The 19,266-nt window shown below is 55.4% G+C and overlaps 1 protein-coding gene and 1 long non-coding RNA gene across 7 annotated transcripts in view; one reads left to right on the plus strand and one right to left on the minus strand.

Moving 5' to 3' along the window:
• Nucleotides 1-17,659, plus strand: part of KCNN2 (potassium calcium-activated channel subfamily N member 2) — a 317,533-nt gene extending 299,874 nt beyond the window's left edge. For all 5 annotated transcript variants that reach the window (XM_051834540.2, XM_051834539.2, XM_051834542.2 and 2 more), the window contains 4 exons: nucleotides 4,213-4,323; nucleotides 9,583-9,710; nucleotides 15,551-15,620; nucleotides 17,062-17,659. In XM_051834540.2, coding sequence (XP_051690500.2) covers nucleotides 4,213-4,323; nucleotides 9,583-9,710; nucleotides 15,551-15,620; nucleotides 17,062-17,349 — 597 coding nt within the window. In that variant the 3' untranslated portion in view covers nucleotides 17,350-17,659. The remainder of the gene's footprint in view (nucleotides 1-4,212; nucleotides 4,324-9,582; nucleotides 9,711-15,550; nucleotides 15,621-17,061) is intronic.
• The window catches only part of LOC103346548 (uncharacterized), a 173,302-nt gene that overhangs the window by 5,234 nt on the left and 148,802 nt on the right, over nucleotides 1-19,266 (minus strand). Inside the window, exons 3-4 of one of the 2 annotated variants that reach the window (XR_011389638.1) lie at nucleotides 639-17,345; nucleotides 140-251 (exon numbers count right to left, since the gene is read on the minus strand). This is a non-coding gene — a long non-coding RNA (uncharacterized lncRNA). Of the gene's footprint in view, nucleotides 1-139; nucleotides 17,346-19,266 lie in introns of both variants that reach the window. The other variant, XR_011389637.1, reaches the window with a different exon arrangement.

A 19,266-nucleotide genomic window follows, 5' to 3' on the forward strand; every position in this document is an offset into this window, starting at 1 on the left:
TAGTCACGTGCCCGTGCCTGCCCTCCCGAGGACGCACTCACATATTAGAGTAACCATCGCACGGCTGTTTTGTTCACTTTTATGGAAAAAGTAGGATTTTTGTCATTTTAATTATAGGGTAATTAATTAGTCTACTTACTGTAATAAACTGGCTATCAAACTGCAATTTGAAGTTTTGGGAGCTTTTAGACTTCAGTGTTTTGAAGGCAGACGCTGATTTTCATCAGCCGTGCTCCGTGATGGTGAGGATTCTGGAATGAAAATTGTAACACATACGTGTTATTGCAGCGTCTGGAACGCGCCGCTGAAGCAGTGTCCCCTCATTGACTCATGGCCCTGAGTTTTCGGCGCCTGATCCCAAGTGTTTCACAGTGACTCCCGGGAGCAGCTGTAGGGCCGCCGGGTAAAGGGGTGACCTGAACTTCTGCACAGTCTAGACACAGCCTCTGAGCTGTCACAGAGAATCCAGGGGCCCCGGGCAGGGTCCAGGGCTCTCGGGTGCTGTCTGCTGCCCACCGTCCGCTCAGCTGGATCCAGCTCAGGATAAGGACATCCATGGTGCCCGTCACTCTCTCCTCTAGGACGAGGAGGCCTCTCCTCCCGTACCCCTCCCTTTCTCCCTCCCCAAAGAGATTGACCTTGTTAGAAGGAGAGACGACAAAGCACCCACAGAAAATCTAAGCCTTTGCTTTTAACATCCTGGCTTCATCAACAGTCATCGGTGCTGGACACCCAGGCGTCTTGGAGGCAGGTTGGTGATTCACACAGGTGTCCCCAATACCGCAAACGGGAAGCACAGGCAGTAGGGACACCCTGGCTAGTGCTGGTGCTGGTGACCAGGACGTGACCCACACTGGGGCCTCCACAGCCTGGCACGGCGGTCCCACCTGCTCTCCACCCATCGGGGGGCTTTGCAGGAGTGCTGGCAGAGCTCACGTAGGAGCCCCCTGATCCACTGTGTGAAACAGAATGGTCCTGGGACCGTGTCCTGAGTGGGCGAGGACATCACCCATCCCCACGATGGCCAGGAGCACTGAAGTGCAGGCAGGAATTCACTGGAAGCTAGACAGCTTTGCAGGAGAGCCGGCCACATGGTGGGCAACTCGGAAAACTTGAAAGTCAAGGTTACTTTTCTAAAACGTGATTCTGTATATATCAAATCATCTCATGGTTTATTAAGAACTGGGGGAGGCACAAGCTTATGGCTTCCTTAAATTAATGACCTAAAGAAGAAAGGGCTTGGTGTCTGACCAGAGAGAGGGTCTGAGTGTCTCTGGACACCGTGTGCCCACCCCAAGGGGCACAGCTGGCATGATGGAGTGAGGTCCAGGTCCCAGCACTCAGCTCCAGCAGCTGCAGCCTTGTCAGCGCACGAGAGAACACTCGGTAAGCAGGGGGCCAGCAGCAGGAAAGAACAGAGCCCAGGAATCAACACAAATGAGAATCGACTTCCAGAAGCTCTGGATGCCAGTGATTTTCCACTCCTGTTGGGAGTCTGATTTCTCTCCAGGAGGATCTCAGCAGTGGCCGCCTGCCAGGGGAGACCGGTGCTCAACCTGTGCGCCGACTGCCTGCTCACAGCCTCTCGTGAGCAGCAGGGGCCCCTCGGGTTTCCACACCCTCTGCTCCCCGCACCTCACAGGATGCGCGGTTGGAGGAGCACAGCTGTGACAGGTGAGGTGGCGGTGCACAGGGCACTCAGGCTGGCCCACATGCCGTCCGCCCCTCCCTGACCTGCCGGAACTGTCATGCTGGGTACAGATGCTTCCCAGGACCCGTCTTCTCCCCACCAACACCCAGCTTCCATGTGTGCACACGGCACAGAGGACCGGGGCACCCACTGTGCCGTCTGCATTACTTCCAGGAGGCCTTCACAGGGAAATGGCTCCTGCTGGGACTGGACCCTCTTCGGGTAGAAGGCTCTGTGTGGTGCTTGCTGTGTTCCCTCCGCCATCTAAGTCACTGACTGCCCTGGAGAGTCACTGCACACGGCCAGGTGCACAGTGTCAGCACTGGGGCGCCTGGAAGTGGAGCCCCAAGAGACTGTAGTTCACACTGCAGGCCAAGAGCTATGGACCACAACACGGCCATGGTGTCGGCTGGTTTTACTGAAATAACCACGTTGTTCAGTTCTCAAACATCTGCATGTCCAGAGCTTCTCAGATAAAACACCGTGAACCACAGGAGGCTTTGGACTTCTGGTCTTCGAGTCCCTGTGCTTCATCAGGCACCGCAGCTACGGACCTGGTCGAGACAGGAACACGCGAGGAGACACAGGCATCCCCGGGGGCGGTCAGCACTCGAGGGCCCTCGCTGCCACGGACCTGTGCTCCAGCTGGTTCATCACGCGAGGTCCCGCGGCCTCGTGGCCGCCTCTGCTGGGGCACTCCCAGCGCCGCGTTTCTGTGGGTACAGATTTCTTCTCAGAGCCAGATGGGAGGGGAACTGTCTCTCGCGGTACCAGCCCCTCGCTCAGCCGTGCCTCTGTCACCCTTCCTGCCAGCAGCTCATTCAGTGAGCCCAAAACGTCCTCCTCCAGCCCACAACTGAATAATTCACTTCTAATTCAAATGAAAACATGACGACGTAGATAATTGTACAGTACAGCGCGAGCGAACCAGGCCCACCCTGACTCATGAGGAAAGATCATTTTCCTAGGTAGGATTTTCGAGAGTTGGAGATGAAAATCGCCCAGCTATGCCAGTCCACTCCCCAGGTGCCTGCGGCAGCCAGGGCTGGGCCAAGTGTCGTCTGGAGTTGGGAACTCAGTCCAGGTCTTCCACGTGGGTGCTGCCGCCCAGGGTGTGTGTGAGCAGGAAGCTGGAAGTGGGAGCCGGGCTGAGGCTCTAATGGAGACGCTCCAGTATGAAGCCTACTGCATCTTAGCCAGAGTCCCTTTATCAGTCAGGCCACCACGAAGATCTCTTTAGAAGAGATTTACAAGATTTAGGTGCAGTCCCCACCCGGTGGGGTGAATATTTTTAAGGTGGATGTAAACATATACTAATAGACATCATATAAACTGTGTGTGTGTGTGTGTGTGTGTGTGTGTGTTTCTGAGACCACACACTGCAGGCTGGAGAACTTGGGCTAACAGCAATGCTGCAAGCTCTGTGACCATTTCTCATTAACAGATACTTGAGATGGTGGCTACCACCAAGTTGCTCTTTTGTGGCTTTGAGGGCTGCTGGTGATGACAAAAACCAGGTTACTCTGTGGCTGTCGCCCGTGAGCCTCCTCCCCTGGGGCTGACCCGGGGTGCTTAGGGCTCCGGAAGGAAGCCTCAGGCTCATGTCTGGGCTCCTCTGCAGGAGCTCCTGCCTGTGCCCACCCTTAGCTCCCTGACACCCTCTCAGGGTGAGCGTCTGTGTGCAGCCGCCACCTCCCTGCCCAGGCCCTGTGGGAGCTCAGCTGGCCTGCTCTGTCCTGGGCCAGGGGTTGGTGGCCATAGCAGGACTCGTGCCCCTGGATGTCTTCACTGGTCCCCCAGCCAAGACCCTCAGAGCCGGGAGCAGGCACGCCCTGCTCACAGAAGGGGAGCCTCACCGGAGGCCACTGCTCATTCTGAAGAGATCTCCATGGCAGCCTATGACTGCAAAGTTCGCTGCAGCATGAAGGTGACCCAGGCTGGCAGAGGGCAGGAGCACCAGGCCGTGCCTGCCGTGCGGGCTCAGGGCTCAGCCATGTCTCTGTGACCCCAGCTGCAGGGCGGGCGGAGCAGAGTGCAGTCCCCGTGTGCTGGGCACGCTCACCGCTGCCCCTCCCAGCCCATGGCAGTAGAGTGGCGGGCAGGCTGTGTCCCCACCTGGGCAGAACCCAGAGTGCTGCTCCTTAGAGAGCCCCTGGTTTCCTCACTACGCCTTCATGCTGCCTTGTTCACCGTTCCTGCCATGATGGCAGGTGTACTGCTGTTCTTCCCAAGTCTCCATGAACTCTGCGAGCTGCTATGTGCTATGTATCTCCTGCATTCCCAGCGGGCTTTATCCACATAGAACGCTTCAGCCCTTACCGGGAGAGACGCTGGCTTTCTGAGGCCAGGGTGAGGGTGCGCTGCTTGTGTGTGTCCATCATGTTTTCTGGGACACTCACGGCAGACACGGAAGAGCACCACTTGCTATGGTGAGACAGGCAAGCAGTGGGTGCCGAAATGCTCCACGCACCGGCCGCCACACAAAGCGGTGACGCTGGGTTCTCTTCTCTGCCTGGTTTCAGGGTGCTGGCTGCACGGCCCTGGTGGTGGCCGTGGTGGCAAGGAAGCTAGAACTTACCAAAGCGGAGAAGCACGTGCACAACTTCATGATGGACACGCAGCTGACCAAGAGGGTAAGTTTCCACCCCCTCTCCCCGGAGCGCCGGCGCCTCCCCCGTCAGGAAGCCTGGCTGCTATGCTCCCGTGGGAGCGGAAATGCCAGGGTTTGAAGGCTGAGGCACTCGTGGACTCAGTTTCATGTCTTCACGTTTTTGAGACGAGGTTACGCCTAATTTTAGGTTAGGAAATGATTGGGCAACCTTGGTATTTGCTCCCTGGTAAAAATAGATGCCCGAAATCCAAAACAACAGGCACTTACTGCCGGAGCGCAGGTGCGGAGACAGCGGTGCTGAGGTGGCTAGGAAGGAACCTCTGTCCACGGGAAGTGGGGATTTTACGGGAAGATACCTGAGCAGGCCTGTCCGAAGCTTCAGTGAGGAGTCACTGCTGTGAGGACAGAAGCTCAAAGACAGATAAGCCACAGCGTTGAGAAGCCCGTGGCAGGGGCAGAGCTGGGCCCCTCCCGTGGCGGCAGGGTTGGTGGAGAAGGCTGGAGATGGCCCAGCCTGTGCAGGGCAGCAGAGACCCGCGCCCATGGGGCTGCACCTCAGGCTCGGCGCAGCAGCAGGAAAGGCTGCTATCCACCACGTGGAGTTACTCACGTGGGCCCCGGGACGCCGGGGTCAGGCAGTTCTGCTCGCAGCTGTGGTGTCAAGGCAGACGGCCGTGTCAGAGCATAAAGAGGCGTGAGCCTGCCTGGCAGTCCTGTGAGACTCCAGATACCAGAGTCTGAAACCCCTGAAAGGCGGCACTCACCCGCTGGACAGCCACTGCCCCCGTGGCACCAGGCTGGCATTAGAATCGCCGGCTGTGCCACCGCCGCTTGGTGCAGAGGGAGTTCAGCACAGTGGCAGGTGTTCAGAGCGAATGTGAGCACGTGCTAAGGGACCCACCCTGGACACAGAAGCATTTCTCGGTACAGCTGGTGCTGAGGAGTAGAGCAGGAGCCCTCTGGTCTGACCTGTCAGGCCCCACGGTGACAGCTCCACGTGTGCGCTGCCTAGCACAGCCTCACGGTTGCAGGTGCCACGACCGTGGCCGGGGTGTATGGCTTTGGGGTGTCCTCTGCTGTCCACAGGGTCATCTCCTTTTCTTCCAACTGCCCAGTTAGGGTACGTTTCCACAAGAAAGCATGGACAGAGGAGAGGGGAGGGGAGGGACATGGAGAGTGCTGGTTGGTTTTCTTTCACATATCTAGTAGGGATGGAAATTACAAAATTCATGGAACGTGAGAAGAGAGGATGCAGAGTTGTAGAAATCCAAGCATGGGCTTCTCACGAAACACGTCGTCCCTGACTTCTACAGGGCCCCTTTGTTGGCGTGGGCTGTATTTGTTTTCTTTTTGGCAACTAGACACTTGCCTTTGAAATCCCATTTTGCATGACTGAAGCTCCCAGCAGTATGAGACTCTTCATGTGTCCTGTGACCAGCAGCTGCGGCCTGGGCGTGCCTGGCCTTCACGGACGGCTCTGTAGGCACATCGTGCAACATCGGAAGAACATTTCCATGCGGGCCCCTCTATCCTCCATCTTTTGTGAAGATTACACATCCTCAGGAATTAAGTTAATGCCATACTTAACATTAGGCTTAAAAATACCATGTGGCCCATATGTTTGCCTGTAAATCCTCTATGTAGTAAAAAAAAAGAAAAAGTGACAGAACACGAAAGCCAAGTGAGCGCGTCTGGGCGGATTCCCTTTGCTTCCTGAGCGACTCTGCGAGGAGTGCATTTCTTTAACTGCTATCCCCCATGGTGACTGTCAGAGAGCTGGCAGAGTCGCGGGGGACAGTCTCTGGGGACGCAGGGCAGCCGGCCTGGGGCCTCTGTGCCTCAGCACCAATGACCTCTCCCACACGGGGGATGTCCCTGCATCCTCGAGTGCGGCCCCTCCCCTGGGACAGCAGGACTTTACCTAGAGCGGCCGCGGCCAGCTGTTCCTCACAGGGACAGGCTCCCTGCAGCTGGGGGCTGCCGCTTGGCCTGCTGGCTTGTCCCCTGAGGCTTTGTCACCTGAAGTGTGTGGGGGGGTGCTCTCTGCAAGGTGCTCTAAGGGTCTGCTCAGTTTCCAGCGATTTCTCTCTGCCTTGGGATGATTTCTGTTCACCAGACTTACGTGCTTGGGGTCCAGGGTTAACTTCCTTCCAGGTAAGGAGCTGAAATGGCATATTCTAGAATGCTGCAAATCAGATGACAGCTCTCAACTGTTTCCTGCTTTGGCAGAAAAAGCCACTTGTGTGGCAAGAGCTTACAGGCCCCCTGAAGCCTTGTCACACACCCCCCCCCCCCCCCCCGCCACCGGAGGCTGTGGGTCCAGAGACCTTCCTCATCCTCATCCTCATGAAGAGGACTTGTTTCCCCAGCCGACCAGGCCTCTGGCGCCACAGCTTTTCTTGCTAGGAGCTCTTGCTTTCCCACACATCCTGTTGCGTGAAGAGTATTTGTAGAAAGCGTTTACAGTCAGAGGTACTATTCTGGTCTCAAAGTCACATTCTGCTCCAGGCTCGTCATGCTGTTTAAAATCCTGTTCTTTCACGACTGCTTCTTCAAAGGGGGCTGCTGTGCAGGATGCCTGGGGACTCACTCCTCAGGTGGTCTGGCGACAAACCCGCCTCCCCAGGGCTGTCACCAAGCGAACGTGTGAGCAGGTGCGGCTCCTGGCAATGCTCTGCATTGCTGTCACACTCAGCCGTCTCCAGGAAAGCACTTGGGCTACGCGCTCACAGTTCACTCTGCATTGTTTTAAACAAAGCATCCACTTAGTGAATACCATGTTTGAAACTTGGTTCTATTTGGTTATTTGTGGAGACCCATTAGTAATCACAGTTTTTAAAATAAAAATTCTCAACTACTGAGTGATCATTTATGAATGATTTCTGTGCAAACATCAAGAGTAAACAAGGACCAAAAATCTACACAGAGTTAGGAAGAGGAGAGATTAAAGACACAACTTGAAGGAGAATAGGGAGTATTAGAGAAAAATGCAGCTATCCCCTAAAATACTCCATAGGAGAAATAATTTCTGATGATGACCAATAGAGATAGTGGTCAAAGCCATTCTGAAATGTGAACGTCACGCTCCCAGGAAAGAAATGGAACCTGCCAACCCTTCCAGTGCATACCTTTAGGGAACTGAACATTTTCAATGAAACATTGTTCACCACGTACGTATTTTCAGGGGAACGACTTTATACAGAAACCATTTCTCCATACGACCCCATTAACCACATAAAATTTGAAATATGTGAAAAGCACAGCACACCACTTATCGTGCACAGCATTGAGGGAGACTGTTGTGTGTCATTCTAAAAAATTTACAACAGAGTCTACAATGCAAACATGGCCAAGAAGTCCAGGTACCCAAAATAATCTAGTGATTTCAAAATAAAAGCCTCATGTGTCAGCTACCTTAGTAAGACAGGGCCAGTCATTCAGATTTGCAGTTTGACACCTGACACAGGTGAAGTCTCGCCACGCTGTCGCCTACTGCTGCTCATTCAGGGCCGAACCAAGAGCAGGATTCGGGACTGCACCTCGGAATGCTTTCATTTTGGAAGGAAGCTTAGCACGAGAGCTCAGACGTAGTAGTGTTTTTGGTTGCTGCATGCCTCCCACTGGCTACTACACGCCAAGGTGCGGGGGGCTGCTTCCGGCTCAGACCTCTCTGCGTCATGCGGCTGCTGTTTCCTGCAGGCTCTCCTCGCTGTGGCCCCCCACTTCTCCCTCTGGGCAGGTGCTGGAGCCTGTGTGCTCCTTCCAGTGTGGCAGCCGCGGGACAGGCAGAGCTGACTGCCCACCCGTGTCGGTTGCCGCTTGCTGGGATGTGCGGAGAGCTTCGTCGGCAGGGGCCTACCCTCCCTGCCCTGCTATTGGAGACACGGGATGTCAGGCCTCTGTCATCAGGGCTGGGGCCCTCCGCTGGCTCCAGGATCCTTGTGGCTGCTGGGGTGGGAGGGGCAGCTTCTCCCAGCATCTGCACAGGTGCAGCACAGGCACTGCAGCCCAGGTCTTGTCTCTGTCAAGCACTCACCTGTGGTTGGCGGTGATGTCCAGCGCCTGTCCACTGCCATCAGCAATGTAGCCTTCTCTGTGGTCCCTCCATGGCCAAGGCACCAAGAGACGGAGGGAGACGCAGAGATTGGCAATGGAGCCCTGGCCCTTCCTGAGTGGGCTGAGCCCTGGGAACTGGAGCTGACGAGGCTGGGGGAGTGGACGGCAGGGTCCTTAGCTGAGGAGCTGCAGGTGGCTCCTGAGTGGTCGAGAACGCAGGCCCCTGCTTCTCTCCCATTGGTCCGCAGTCTGCACATCATGTGCGTGCGGCAGGCTCCCCGCTGCAACCTGTGTTCTCACCGCCCTCACCTGAGAGCACCCAGGAGCCTCTGTCGTTCCAGCAGCACTGAGGGACACGTGGCCCTGGCTTTCCTGCTGGCCGCCCTGTGGAAGAGCAGCTGCTAACACGCATCCACTAAGAGCTTCGTTCCTGCTTGAAAACCTGATAGGGAGTCGGCAAGGGGAACTGAAAATTCTCGTATTCTAACCTTTCACAGTTTTCACAAACAGCTGCCCAGATTTCATTGTCGTGAGGAATTACTGCCAAGGAAGCCGTGAGCGCAGGTGCACACATCGGGAAGAAACCCGTGGCCCCAGGCCAGCAGAGCCTGCGCTCAGGGTGGCTTCTCCACCCGCCCCTTGGGCACCATCCCAGAGACAGAGTCGCTGAGCGGGCAGCCAGAGTAAGCAGCGGTCAGCTGTTGACAGGCTGACAGCCCTGGGAGTCCCCTGGCCTCGCAGTCGGCCTGGGCAATGCAGTGTCCCTGCCCCAGCCGTTTCCACGCAGAGGGCAGAACCTGCTGCTGGACCATGGGAACAACGGTCTCGTCCACAGTGGAGAAGGCCGAGCTACTCGGGGGTTTCAGGCTTGGGCGCCAGCTGGACCTGACCCAGGCACAGTCAGGACCGGAACCCAGCATTGGGCTCAGCTCACTGTCCCGTCCTCCTCCCAACCAGACAGCCTCTCCTAAAAGCTGGTTCCCTCCACTGCCACCAGGAGCCTGCCCCCACTGTCCCTGTGACAGTCTTTACGGAGCAGAGTAGAAGGCCTGGAAGCGGATCGGGACCTCCCGGGCGCATCAGGTGCTGTGGCCATGCAGTCACCATTAGAGTCGCAGGCGCCTGAGGTCTCGGAGGTGAAGACCGCCCCGGACCCCACCTGCCCGTGCTGCCGAGGAGTCTGCTCTGATGTGCAACCTATCAGTGCTTGTCTGTTTCTTAACAGGTAAAAAACGCAGCTGCCAATGTACTCAGGGAAACGTGGCTAATTTACAAAAACACAAAGCTCGTCAAAAAGATCGATCACGCGAAAGTAAGGAAGCATCAACGAAAATTCCTGCAAGCTATTCACCAGTAAGTACCTCCTCCGTGTCCACCTGTCGTGTGTCCCTGGCCTCTGCCCTCGTGGAGGACGACACAGGGGTGCTGGGTTTGTCCCCAGAAGGCCGTACCTCCAGCGATCCCTCCGTGCCTTAGCTCCCAAGAAGTCCGTTTCCCTGGTAATTAAGAAACAGGGGTTAGAACACTCATCCCCTAAGCCCTCGACGGCTCCCTCTTCAGTCAGTTCTAGGAACCTTGAATCCGCTCACTTATTATTCATACAAGGTTTGCTCTAATATGCTTAGCTTTTAACTACAGAATTTTTTAAAAAAAGAACAAGATCTCTGTGCATTTTTAATATAATGCATAGTGTCTTTACCTGAAGTCGTGCATATAATCGGTCTGGCTTGAATTTTAAATTATTCTGATGGGAATTTTGAGAACTGCCTACGTGCTACCTGCGTGTTCCATAGAATCTGCAGCTTCTGCCACTCCTAAGGTCTGACTTTATCCGTGCCACGGTTATGCAGCTGTGTGAGCCTGCAGCCATTTCACTGCTGTGTAACTGTCACAGACACGCAGGACAGAGGGCTGTCCCCAGCGAGGTGCAGGAGGAGGTGGGGGCTCAGGGCCCAGGTCCCATGGGCTGCTGCATCCTGACCATCAGCAGCGCTGGGTGGCTCTCCCTCATGACACCAGGCACAGCTGCTCTCAACTGCTCTTCCGTTCGGGGAGGAGCAGACACGGTCACATCTGTGACTCAGCACAGTGGCTCTGTCACGAGCCCCCGGGGTGATCACGGACAGGTGGGTGAGCATCGTGTCTGCGGACCGCGCGATGAGGCCGCTGTCCTTGGAGCCAGGTAGCACAGCAGACGGCACAGTCTGAGACTGGAGCTCTCGTGTTATGTATCCGGGAGACTCAGATACACAAGGGAGCAGGGGCCACACATTTTCCACCCTCCCACCCGTCTGTGCAGCTGCCCCGCTTGGACACAGAACCATCAGAGCGTGTGCTGTGTCATTAGGGACGCAGCTCATGGCTGTGGAAACTGCCACCCTTCTTAGTGGACGGGCAGCAGGCCCCGCGCCCACCTCTGCCATGACCGGACACACGCTCTGCTTTTCTCCAGTAAGGAGGTGAGGCTTGCACCCTGTCTTTAGCGCCAGGGAGAGTGGAGGGAGCAAGAGCCTGAGAATCCGGAGCTCACAGGAAGGCGTGTGCTCGCTGGTCACCGAATGCCACCCCCGGCAGCCGAGCCCAGACTGGAGCAAGTGCGGACCGCTCGCCTGTGCCTCCCAGGGAATCTTCCCACCCAGCACGGCTGTCGTGGGAGCGTGACCACCTCTCCTGAACCCTGTGACACTGTGACCTGGCATTCAGAGGCGGCCACTGCCCCCAGCACAGAGAAATCAGTCCTGGGCCCCCTCAGCACCCTGAGTGAAAGCTGCCCCCGGCAGTGTAGGAGCTGTGTCCAGGACGGAGGCAGGGTCACCTGGCCCGAGCCCCCTCTTCCCCTGTCCCCAGGACCACGTGTGTGCTCATTTCCAGCAGAGTAACCCATGGTATGATGACCTGTGTCTGCCTCTGTCCACTGTCATGTAACACCAAGTCCCCGGAGCGCCGAGCCTGGTGACAGTTCTCTAGCCGTATGTAAATGGTATCTTCACGACACCTGATCGTGCTGAGTCACAAACTCCCTAAGCAGGTGCACAGGCACCGTCCAAGGCGGCAGGCGGCCTGCCCTTCAAGGTGCTGTGGGGGTGGGGCACTGCGCCCCTGCTGCACGAGTCTGTCAGACATCCCTCTCTCTGCGTCGTCTGAGCAACGCGTACCTCAAGTCGATGGGTGGCAGCGTGCAACTGCAAAGTGGTCGGATTTCTCCAAAGATCACTGCAGTTCCTGGGACTGAATGAGCTTATTTATGTGGGGTGGGTGTGCTGGGTGTGCAGATGGTGCCGTGAGGGACTGTGGGTGTGCTGGGTGTGCAGATGGTGCCATGAGGGACTGTGGGTGTGGTGAGTGTGCAGATGGTACCATGAGGGACTGTGGGTGTGGTGAGTGTACCATGAGGGACTGTGGGTGCGCTGGGTGTGCAGATGGTGCCACGAGGGGCTGTGGGTGTGGTGAGTGTGGTGATGGTACCATGAGGGACTGTGGGTGTGCAAATGGTACCATGAGGGACTATGGGTGTGGTGAGTGTGCCATGAGGGACTGTGGGTGTGGGGAGTGTGCCATGAGGGACTGTGGGTGTGCTGGGTGTGCAGATGGTGCCGTGAGGGACTGTGGGTGTGGTGAGTGTGCCATGAGGGACTGTGGGTTTGGGGAGTGTGCAGTGAGGGACTATGGTGTGCCGTGAGGGATCGTGGGTGTGGTGAGTGTGCAGATGGTGCCGTGAGGGACTGTGGGTGTGGTGAGTGTGCCATGAGGGACTGTGGGTTTGGGGAGTGTGCAGTGAGGACTATGGGTGTGCTGGGTGTGCAGATGTGCCATGAGGGACTGTGGGTGTGCAGATGGTGCCGTGAGGGACGTGGGTTTGGGGAGTGTGCAGTGAGGGACTATGGTGTGCTGGGTGTGCCGTGAGGGACTGTGGGTGTGGGGAGTGTACAGTGTAGGACTCGGGCTGTGACAGGTGTGCAATGTGGGATGCGGGGTGTGTCACGTGTGCAGTTGGGTGCTGTGCACCTCTTGTGTGTGCCGCGTGGGATGCTGGGAGAGGTAAAGGAAAGCACCCAGGGCTGGATTCCTAAGGCCATGCCTTCCTGCCTGTGCCGAAGCCCAGCGGAGCCTCAGCTCCATCCGTGAGCACTGGGCCAAGTCAGACTCCCAGTTCCTGTGTGAGCGCACCCCAGGCTCCCGTCTCTGGTTTGTCCTCACCCCTTCTGCAGTCCCCTCCATCTCAGCTCTCCCTTTTCTAAGCTGCCTGGCCCCTCTGCGTAACCACTGGCCTCTCCTGGCTTGTGTCCTCGGGTCAGTGATGCGTCTGCCTTTTTGATTGTCACTCCAGGCCACTTAGTGTTCTCTTTGCCTGTTCACCCTGTATCTGGTAGCAGCTTTCATTTTGAAACTTCTAATTCTCCTCTCTCAACTATGGTCCCATCAGTCAACCCACACTTTTATCAGAGCCCAGAAACCCAATGCACTTGGCTGTTTAAGGTGCAGTGCTACATGCCTGCCCGTCACAAAGCCAGACTCCAGGGGAAAGATGTGACCCCCCCCACACACACACCCACGATGAGGCCACTATTTGGAGCACTGTCCTCCCAGCTGAGTCACGTCCACATCAGGCAAGGGCATTTCCTGCCATCCAGGTGAACATCGGGTGTCCTGAGGCCAGTGCCGCTCCATCTGGCCCAGGTGCACCTGCGGGTGGGGGTGTTGTTCCCGCAGCACCGGCCGACTCGAGCCCCTGTGCGCCGCTGAACGCCCCGCTGTGCTACTCGGTTCCAGAATATTTTACAGTTTCTTTTCTTTTGTTTTGTCTTTTTTTTTTTTTTCAACACAATGAAACTAGAGCTCGGAAGTAAGTTGTGTGAGCCGCTCCCTTCCACACCTGCACCTGCAGAGTTCTCTACCGGCTGCATGCGCCCGGCGGACCCCTGATTTGTGGATTTCAGTAGTTGACTGCTGCTATGCAAATGTGATCCAAAACCATGATACTTTCCTGTGATAAGTGAAGTTCACCAGGAAGAAATCAGCATGTTTCTTATTCTTCTTTCGGGGGGCAACAGTGTAACACACACCAGGGTGGCCCCCGATCCTGGCTGCTTCCGCCAGCTCCACTGTGCCACAGGCAGAGGAAGGGGCTCGAGACCCAGGGCTCTCCCAGTGAGGGAGACACAGCGCAGTCAGTGGGCGAGGCACCCGCGGGCTCAGCCCTGCCCAGCCCCAGCTGCGCTCGCCATCAGTGCCAGGCATCAGGGCTGGAGCCCCAGATGGCGGTCACTCCTGTGCCACCCGAACTCTGACTTAAATTGTGAAACAAACTTTGATATGAATCCCTGTTGTAAATGGATAAAAGCAACACCCTGCTCATCCCAAAACACAGTGACAGGTCATCATGTCAAGTGACAGCTGAAATCTGGCACTGAATTCCAGCCCAAGGCTGCTGTCTCCACATAGCTGCAAGCCTGCTCCCTCTTCCGCTCTCCCTGCAGAAGAGGAAAGAGCAGGTGGTAGGTCAAGAGCAGGGGCAGGATCTGCCCCATGACCCCTTGGCTTTTTCAGTAATGAACAACTGGAAGAGAATTAAAGGGAGCAATGCTTCTCTCTCTTCCTAGCGTAGTGCTGTCCACACGCCTGTGCCGCTGAGGTCAATGGGGCCAGGACACGCCCAAGTCCAGCCCACTTTCTTTCACACAAGGAGGTGGAGTTGGCCTGTGTGGCTGGAGCCACGCCTGCCATGCGTGCTTTGTCTGTGTGCCGAGCCACAGGTGTTTAAGGTCTTTTTCTGTTTTCTAAAAGCCACTTGTTAAGAACTGCAACTCGTGCAAGTACTCAGAGAAAGCTTTCTCAGCAATACAAGGGTTGAAATAAATGTTTGTACATTTCTTTAGACTAGAACACACTCCATCTCTATATAGTTCACGTCATCCCAAGCGTCCTCTTAAACACAGTCGCAGTGACAAGGTACAACCTTCGACTGCTTCAGCTTGCTGAAGGTCCCGTCAGTTACATCCCCCTGGCAGCAGCACTGCTGCTCCGGGGGAGAGCAGATTCGGGGACATACTGCCTCTCCCCGTTCAGCACAGAATCCCCACGCGTGCTGAGCATGTGTGACAAAATCTCCCTGCCAGGAAAATCCTGCCTTGTGAGTTTTCATTCCTTCTCTATAAGTACCTTAATTTAAACTTAAAGAGTATAAAATTCTCCCTTTAGCATTAAACTCCGCTCTGTGAAATGACTTCTCATCACAGTAAGATTAGCATGGACTTTTTTCCTTTTCGTGAATAGTGCAGATGGAACTACTGCTCTTTTGGAGCGAGGCTGTGAACTGTTGACTTAATAAACAAACCCCCGTTCTCTTGTTGGACAATCTCAATTGCTTGGTGCACAGTAAGCGATGACTATATACTTGTTGAAATACTAAGTTAGGAATAGTAAGAGCTGCCATTCAGTTTTGTTTTTACAAAGTGGCCTTTTGACTGTCAGAAATAAAGTGACAAAGCAGGTCAAAGTGACCTCACAAATAGACATTCCATCCATCGGCTCTTCGGTCTTCTGACTTGTATCCAAAATGAATTCGAAGGGAAGTTCCCAAGGAAGCGGCGTAGCCCTCCTTCCAATTCAGTGGCAGTTTCAGACCGAAGGGCAGAAATGACAATGAAGAATAAGAGACTGTTTCCAGTGGTCGTGCTGCTGTTGACCCAAAGTGCTGTTTTTGCTAATAAGAATCTCACTTATCACTGTGTTCTCATCAGACTGAATCCTAACCCGATCCATCTCCGACTACACAGGGCTAACTCCTGTATCTAGTCACGTAGGCATAGGAAGGCGCTCATGGCTCAACTCTGACGATAATCCAGTTGCTTCGCACATGGCTTCCTATGTCTATTGGTCATGACCCAGGAGCTTGCAGGAATGCTGTGGCTTCTCTCATATGGTTAAATCCTCGTGAGCCTCCGAGCTCCACTTCCCCGGGGACGGGTCGTCCACGGACACCTCGCCTCTGCGCTCTCCCTTCCTTTTTGCCGTGTTGGTGGGGAAGCATGCCTGTCATCGTAGCAGACACCTAACCAGTATGGACTCGACCTTGGGGAGCCAGGCATTACCATGCAGTTACTTGCTCTTGTGGATCTGTGCATGCTTTTTGGAAGGCGTAAGGTGTGGCTGGGAGAGGAGGAGCCTTGCTGACTGCAGATTCTGTCTTTTAGATTAAGGAGTGTAAAAATGGAGCAGAGGAAACTGAACGACCAAGCCAACACCTTGGTGGACCTGGCGAAGGTGAGCCTCGTGGTGGGGGTGTCCCCAGGAACGCTCTGGTAGGAGACCCCCATAAGTGACAGGGCACACCTCACAACAACAGCAGTACTGCGTGAGGCAGTACTGCTGGGGTCCTCGTCTCAGCCTGGGGAGAGCAGAGTTCCAGGACGGATGTCACTGGGGCGCGGCAGCTGTCGCTCATCATGGTAACACTGCTTTCTATGTATGACAAGGAAACTCAGAGGAAAGTCAAGTTGAAATTCAGTAAAAAGGTACCAGAAATGACATCCTAAAATGAAAATTGTCTTCCAAAGCCATCATTTTTTATGTTCTTTTCCATTTCATTATTTAATAATCACACCCTCTTTCAAAGAGCATATTAAGGATCCCCAGTTTCTCCTAGCACACGGGCAAGATTGATCTCCCCTGTGCCCCCCCCTCCCCCCGCCGCCAAGTAAAATCCACTCTCTCTGTCAGCCGGGAGAACACCGCATTCGCCTGAGCAGTTCTCCAGGCGGCTCACAGGCACGTGGACCGAAGCGTCCAGGCTTTCCCTTCGGCTGCCCTGGAGGCGGCCACTCCCAGTGAGACCCCGCTAAAGCCTCTGGTGTCTGTACGAACGACGCACGTGGCCTCTCCCCGTCTGTAACACTGCGTGTCACTGAGGGCCAGGGAGTGTGTGCGGCCTCAGCGTGGGGGCTGGGCCAGGAGGCGCCCTCAGCCCAGCCCACGTGCGGGGCAGGCCCCTGCTCCCGACCTGGGTTAGATCAGAAGAGCAGGGGGACGTTCTACAGGAAGAAGCAGAGCACTCACAGGTGTGCTTCAGGTGAGGAACTCCACCTCCAGAGGGCAACGAGGGGCCCTCGGCTGTCGCCCCGCCACTGCTTCAGCAGCATGTGTGCTCTGACCACAGGCCTGGAGCGGCCCCAGGGCTCCGTTCCCGAAAGGGAGGGTGACGTTTGTGTACTGTCAAGGCTCTTGTCCCCGGGACCAACACAGAGGGCCGCGTGCCAAATCACACCCTCACTCACCACTGCCATGGCCCTGTCGGGCTGAGAAGCTGGACACAAGATGAGGTGGTGATGCAGGCGGGGGTGCCTTAGACGTGGCAAGGGCTGGCCTGCCTGTGTCCTTCCCGGGACCTGTCTTCCCCTTGGGCTTGGCATGGACGGCCCTGCAGCCTCCGGCCACAGGGCAGTCAGCAGTATTCCTGTGATCCCGGTGCACAGGGACACCACAGCCAGCAAGTGCGGTGTTTCCCCCTGGGTTTCTGTCCTCTCCGTGGTGGTGTGTACAGAGGCCACGTGACCATGGAGAGGGGCCTGAACGTGGGACCCAGGCCAGCAAGACGTCCAGGCCAGCACTGCTGTCGGTCCCCAGTCTTCCGGTCGCTAAGCGTCTGCTTTGTTAGAGGGCCGCCGAGTGCGCCCCCACCTCACCTGTGTGCCCCCACGTCTTGCAGACCCAGAACATCATGTACGACATGATCTCCGACCTCAACGAGAGGAGCGAGGACTTCGAGAAGCGGATCGTGACCCTGGAGACCAAACTCGAGACTCTGATCGGCAGCATCCAGGCCTTGCCGGGGCTCCTCAGCCAGACCCTGCGGCAGCAGCAGAGGGACTTCCTGGAGGCGCAGCTGGAGGCCCGCGACAAACACGGGCCCTACGAGGCCGCACGGTCCCGCTCCTCCTCCAGGAGGCGGCGGTCCTCCTCCACGGCGCCGCCCACTTCCTCCGAGAGCAGCTAGAAGAGAATCAGTTACCCACAAATAAGACTTTTTGCCATCATATGGTCAATATTTTAGCTTTTATTGTAAAGCCCTATGGTTCTAATCAGCGTTATCCTGGTTCTGATGTCAGAATCCTGGGAACCTGAACACTAAGTTTTAGGCCAAAATGAGTGAAAACTCTTTTTTCTTTCCGATGCACAGGGAATGCACTTATTACTGCTGTCTAGATTGTTCCTCCTGTAATTTCACTAACTTTTTATTCATGCACTTCAAACAAACTTTACTACTACATTATATGATATATAATTAAAAAAAGTTAATTTCTGCACACTCTCGTTTGGTGGCTTGACCATGCTGAGGCTTCCTTTCTCGCGCTCTTCTGAAGGGAAGACGCCCACTTATCATCTGTGTATACCGGCCCTCTCGATTCCCAAGCCCTGGCCATTTGAACCAAAGACTTTCCGCTCCTCCACCTGCTGTGTCCAGGAACATTCTGCCCCATTATGAAATTTTGCCATCACTGTTTGCTCGCGTGGGGTTTACAGTGCCCCACGTGTATTCAGAGTTGCGCTGCCACTTCCGAGCAAACCCTCAGGGTCCCGGTGCCTGTCTCATCCCCTGTCTACCAGCACTCTTACGTGAAGACAGCATCCGGCACACCACTGCCCGTGGACCGACCTGCAGAACGGTAGGTCCGACCTGGTGTTCTCACGGCTGCCCACGTACTCACTGGAGGTTAGGGCCCAGCTGTGTCTACTCCTGCCACACGTACATCTCTGCATACAGTGACCAGGGATGAACTCAGCACATCACCCAGCAAATGATCTCCTCGTCCACACTTCATACCTGGGAGTGAGTGAGTGGCACCGGTGCCCTTACAAGCTCCTTACACCTATTGCAAAGCTGCTGGAGTTCAGTTTGTGTGAAAGGGACGGGGTTGTTAGGGCTGCAAACCTGTAGGAATGCCCTGGGTTTGGGGGACCTGTGCTGAGGGGGTAACCATGGGGAACTCCCTCCCGGGGTGCTGCCCCAGGAGCCTGCAGGGGGAGCGCATCCTAAGTAAGACTTAAAATGAGGCTCTTAAGGCAACCTGATTCCATTGGCCTCATCTAAAAATCCATCCCAGAGGCACATGCCCGTCTCCTTATTTTATACCACACCCTTCGGTGCCACCATTGCAACACTGCAGGCAGCTAGTGTATCAGGAATTTTCTTCCCCCCTTTTTTTTTTAAATTTAAGAGTCAGGGACAGGGAGAGCAAGCCACAACGGCCCTGAGCAGGGCTCCAAACCTGGAGGCTGGGCACTCAGGCGACGTCACCTTCACAAGAGACAGGACCCCATTATCTGAGCCATCACCTTCCTCCCAGGTTTTGCAGGAGCAGGAAGCTGAAGTCAGGAGCTGCAGCCAAGTGCTGACCTCAGGCACTCCGATTCGGCACACAGGCATTTCCACTGCTAGGTAAATGCCCACCCCAAATATTTTTCTTACTTTAGCATGAACCAGAGTGACATATTTGGTTCTTCACCTTGCCTAGTTCAGTGAATAAAGCAAATTTTACAACCGTTCTCAAAAAAAGAAAAAAGAAAACCACTGACATATCTTTTCAAGCTCAAAGATGCAAGTGTATGGTTGCTCTAGGATACACGAGGAGGGCTTACCCAAGTGGCAGGGACTAAATCCCACTCATGCACGCCCTGCGTCTGCTCTGTTACCACAGAGCCTGGGACGCCTCGGATCAGGTCGGTGAAAGACTCGGAACGCTGCTGTGGATGCCGAGTTCGAAGGAAGCCCAGATCCTTCACGGAGGAAAACAAATGCCCTTCCATGTCTTTGGTTATCAAGCTTTTGGGGTCAACAGCGGAGGTAACGAGCTGGGACGCTGTGAAGATGGTTGATTCCTTCCCGCCCCTGATACAGCTAATTATTGTACAG

Source organism: Oryctolagus cuniculus, chromosome 6 (assembly GCF_964237555.1).
Source record: "Oryctolagus cuniculus chromosome 6, mOryCun1.1, whole genome shotgun sequence".
NCBI classification, from domain to species: Eukaryota; Metazoa; Chordata; class Mammalia; order Lagomorpha; family Leporidae; genus Oryctolagus; species Oryctolagus cuniculus.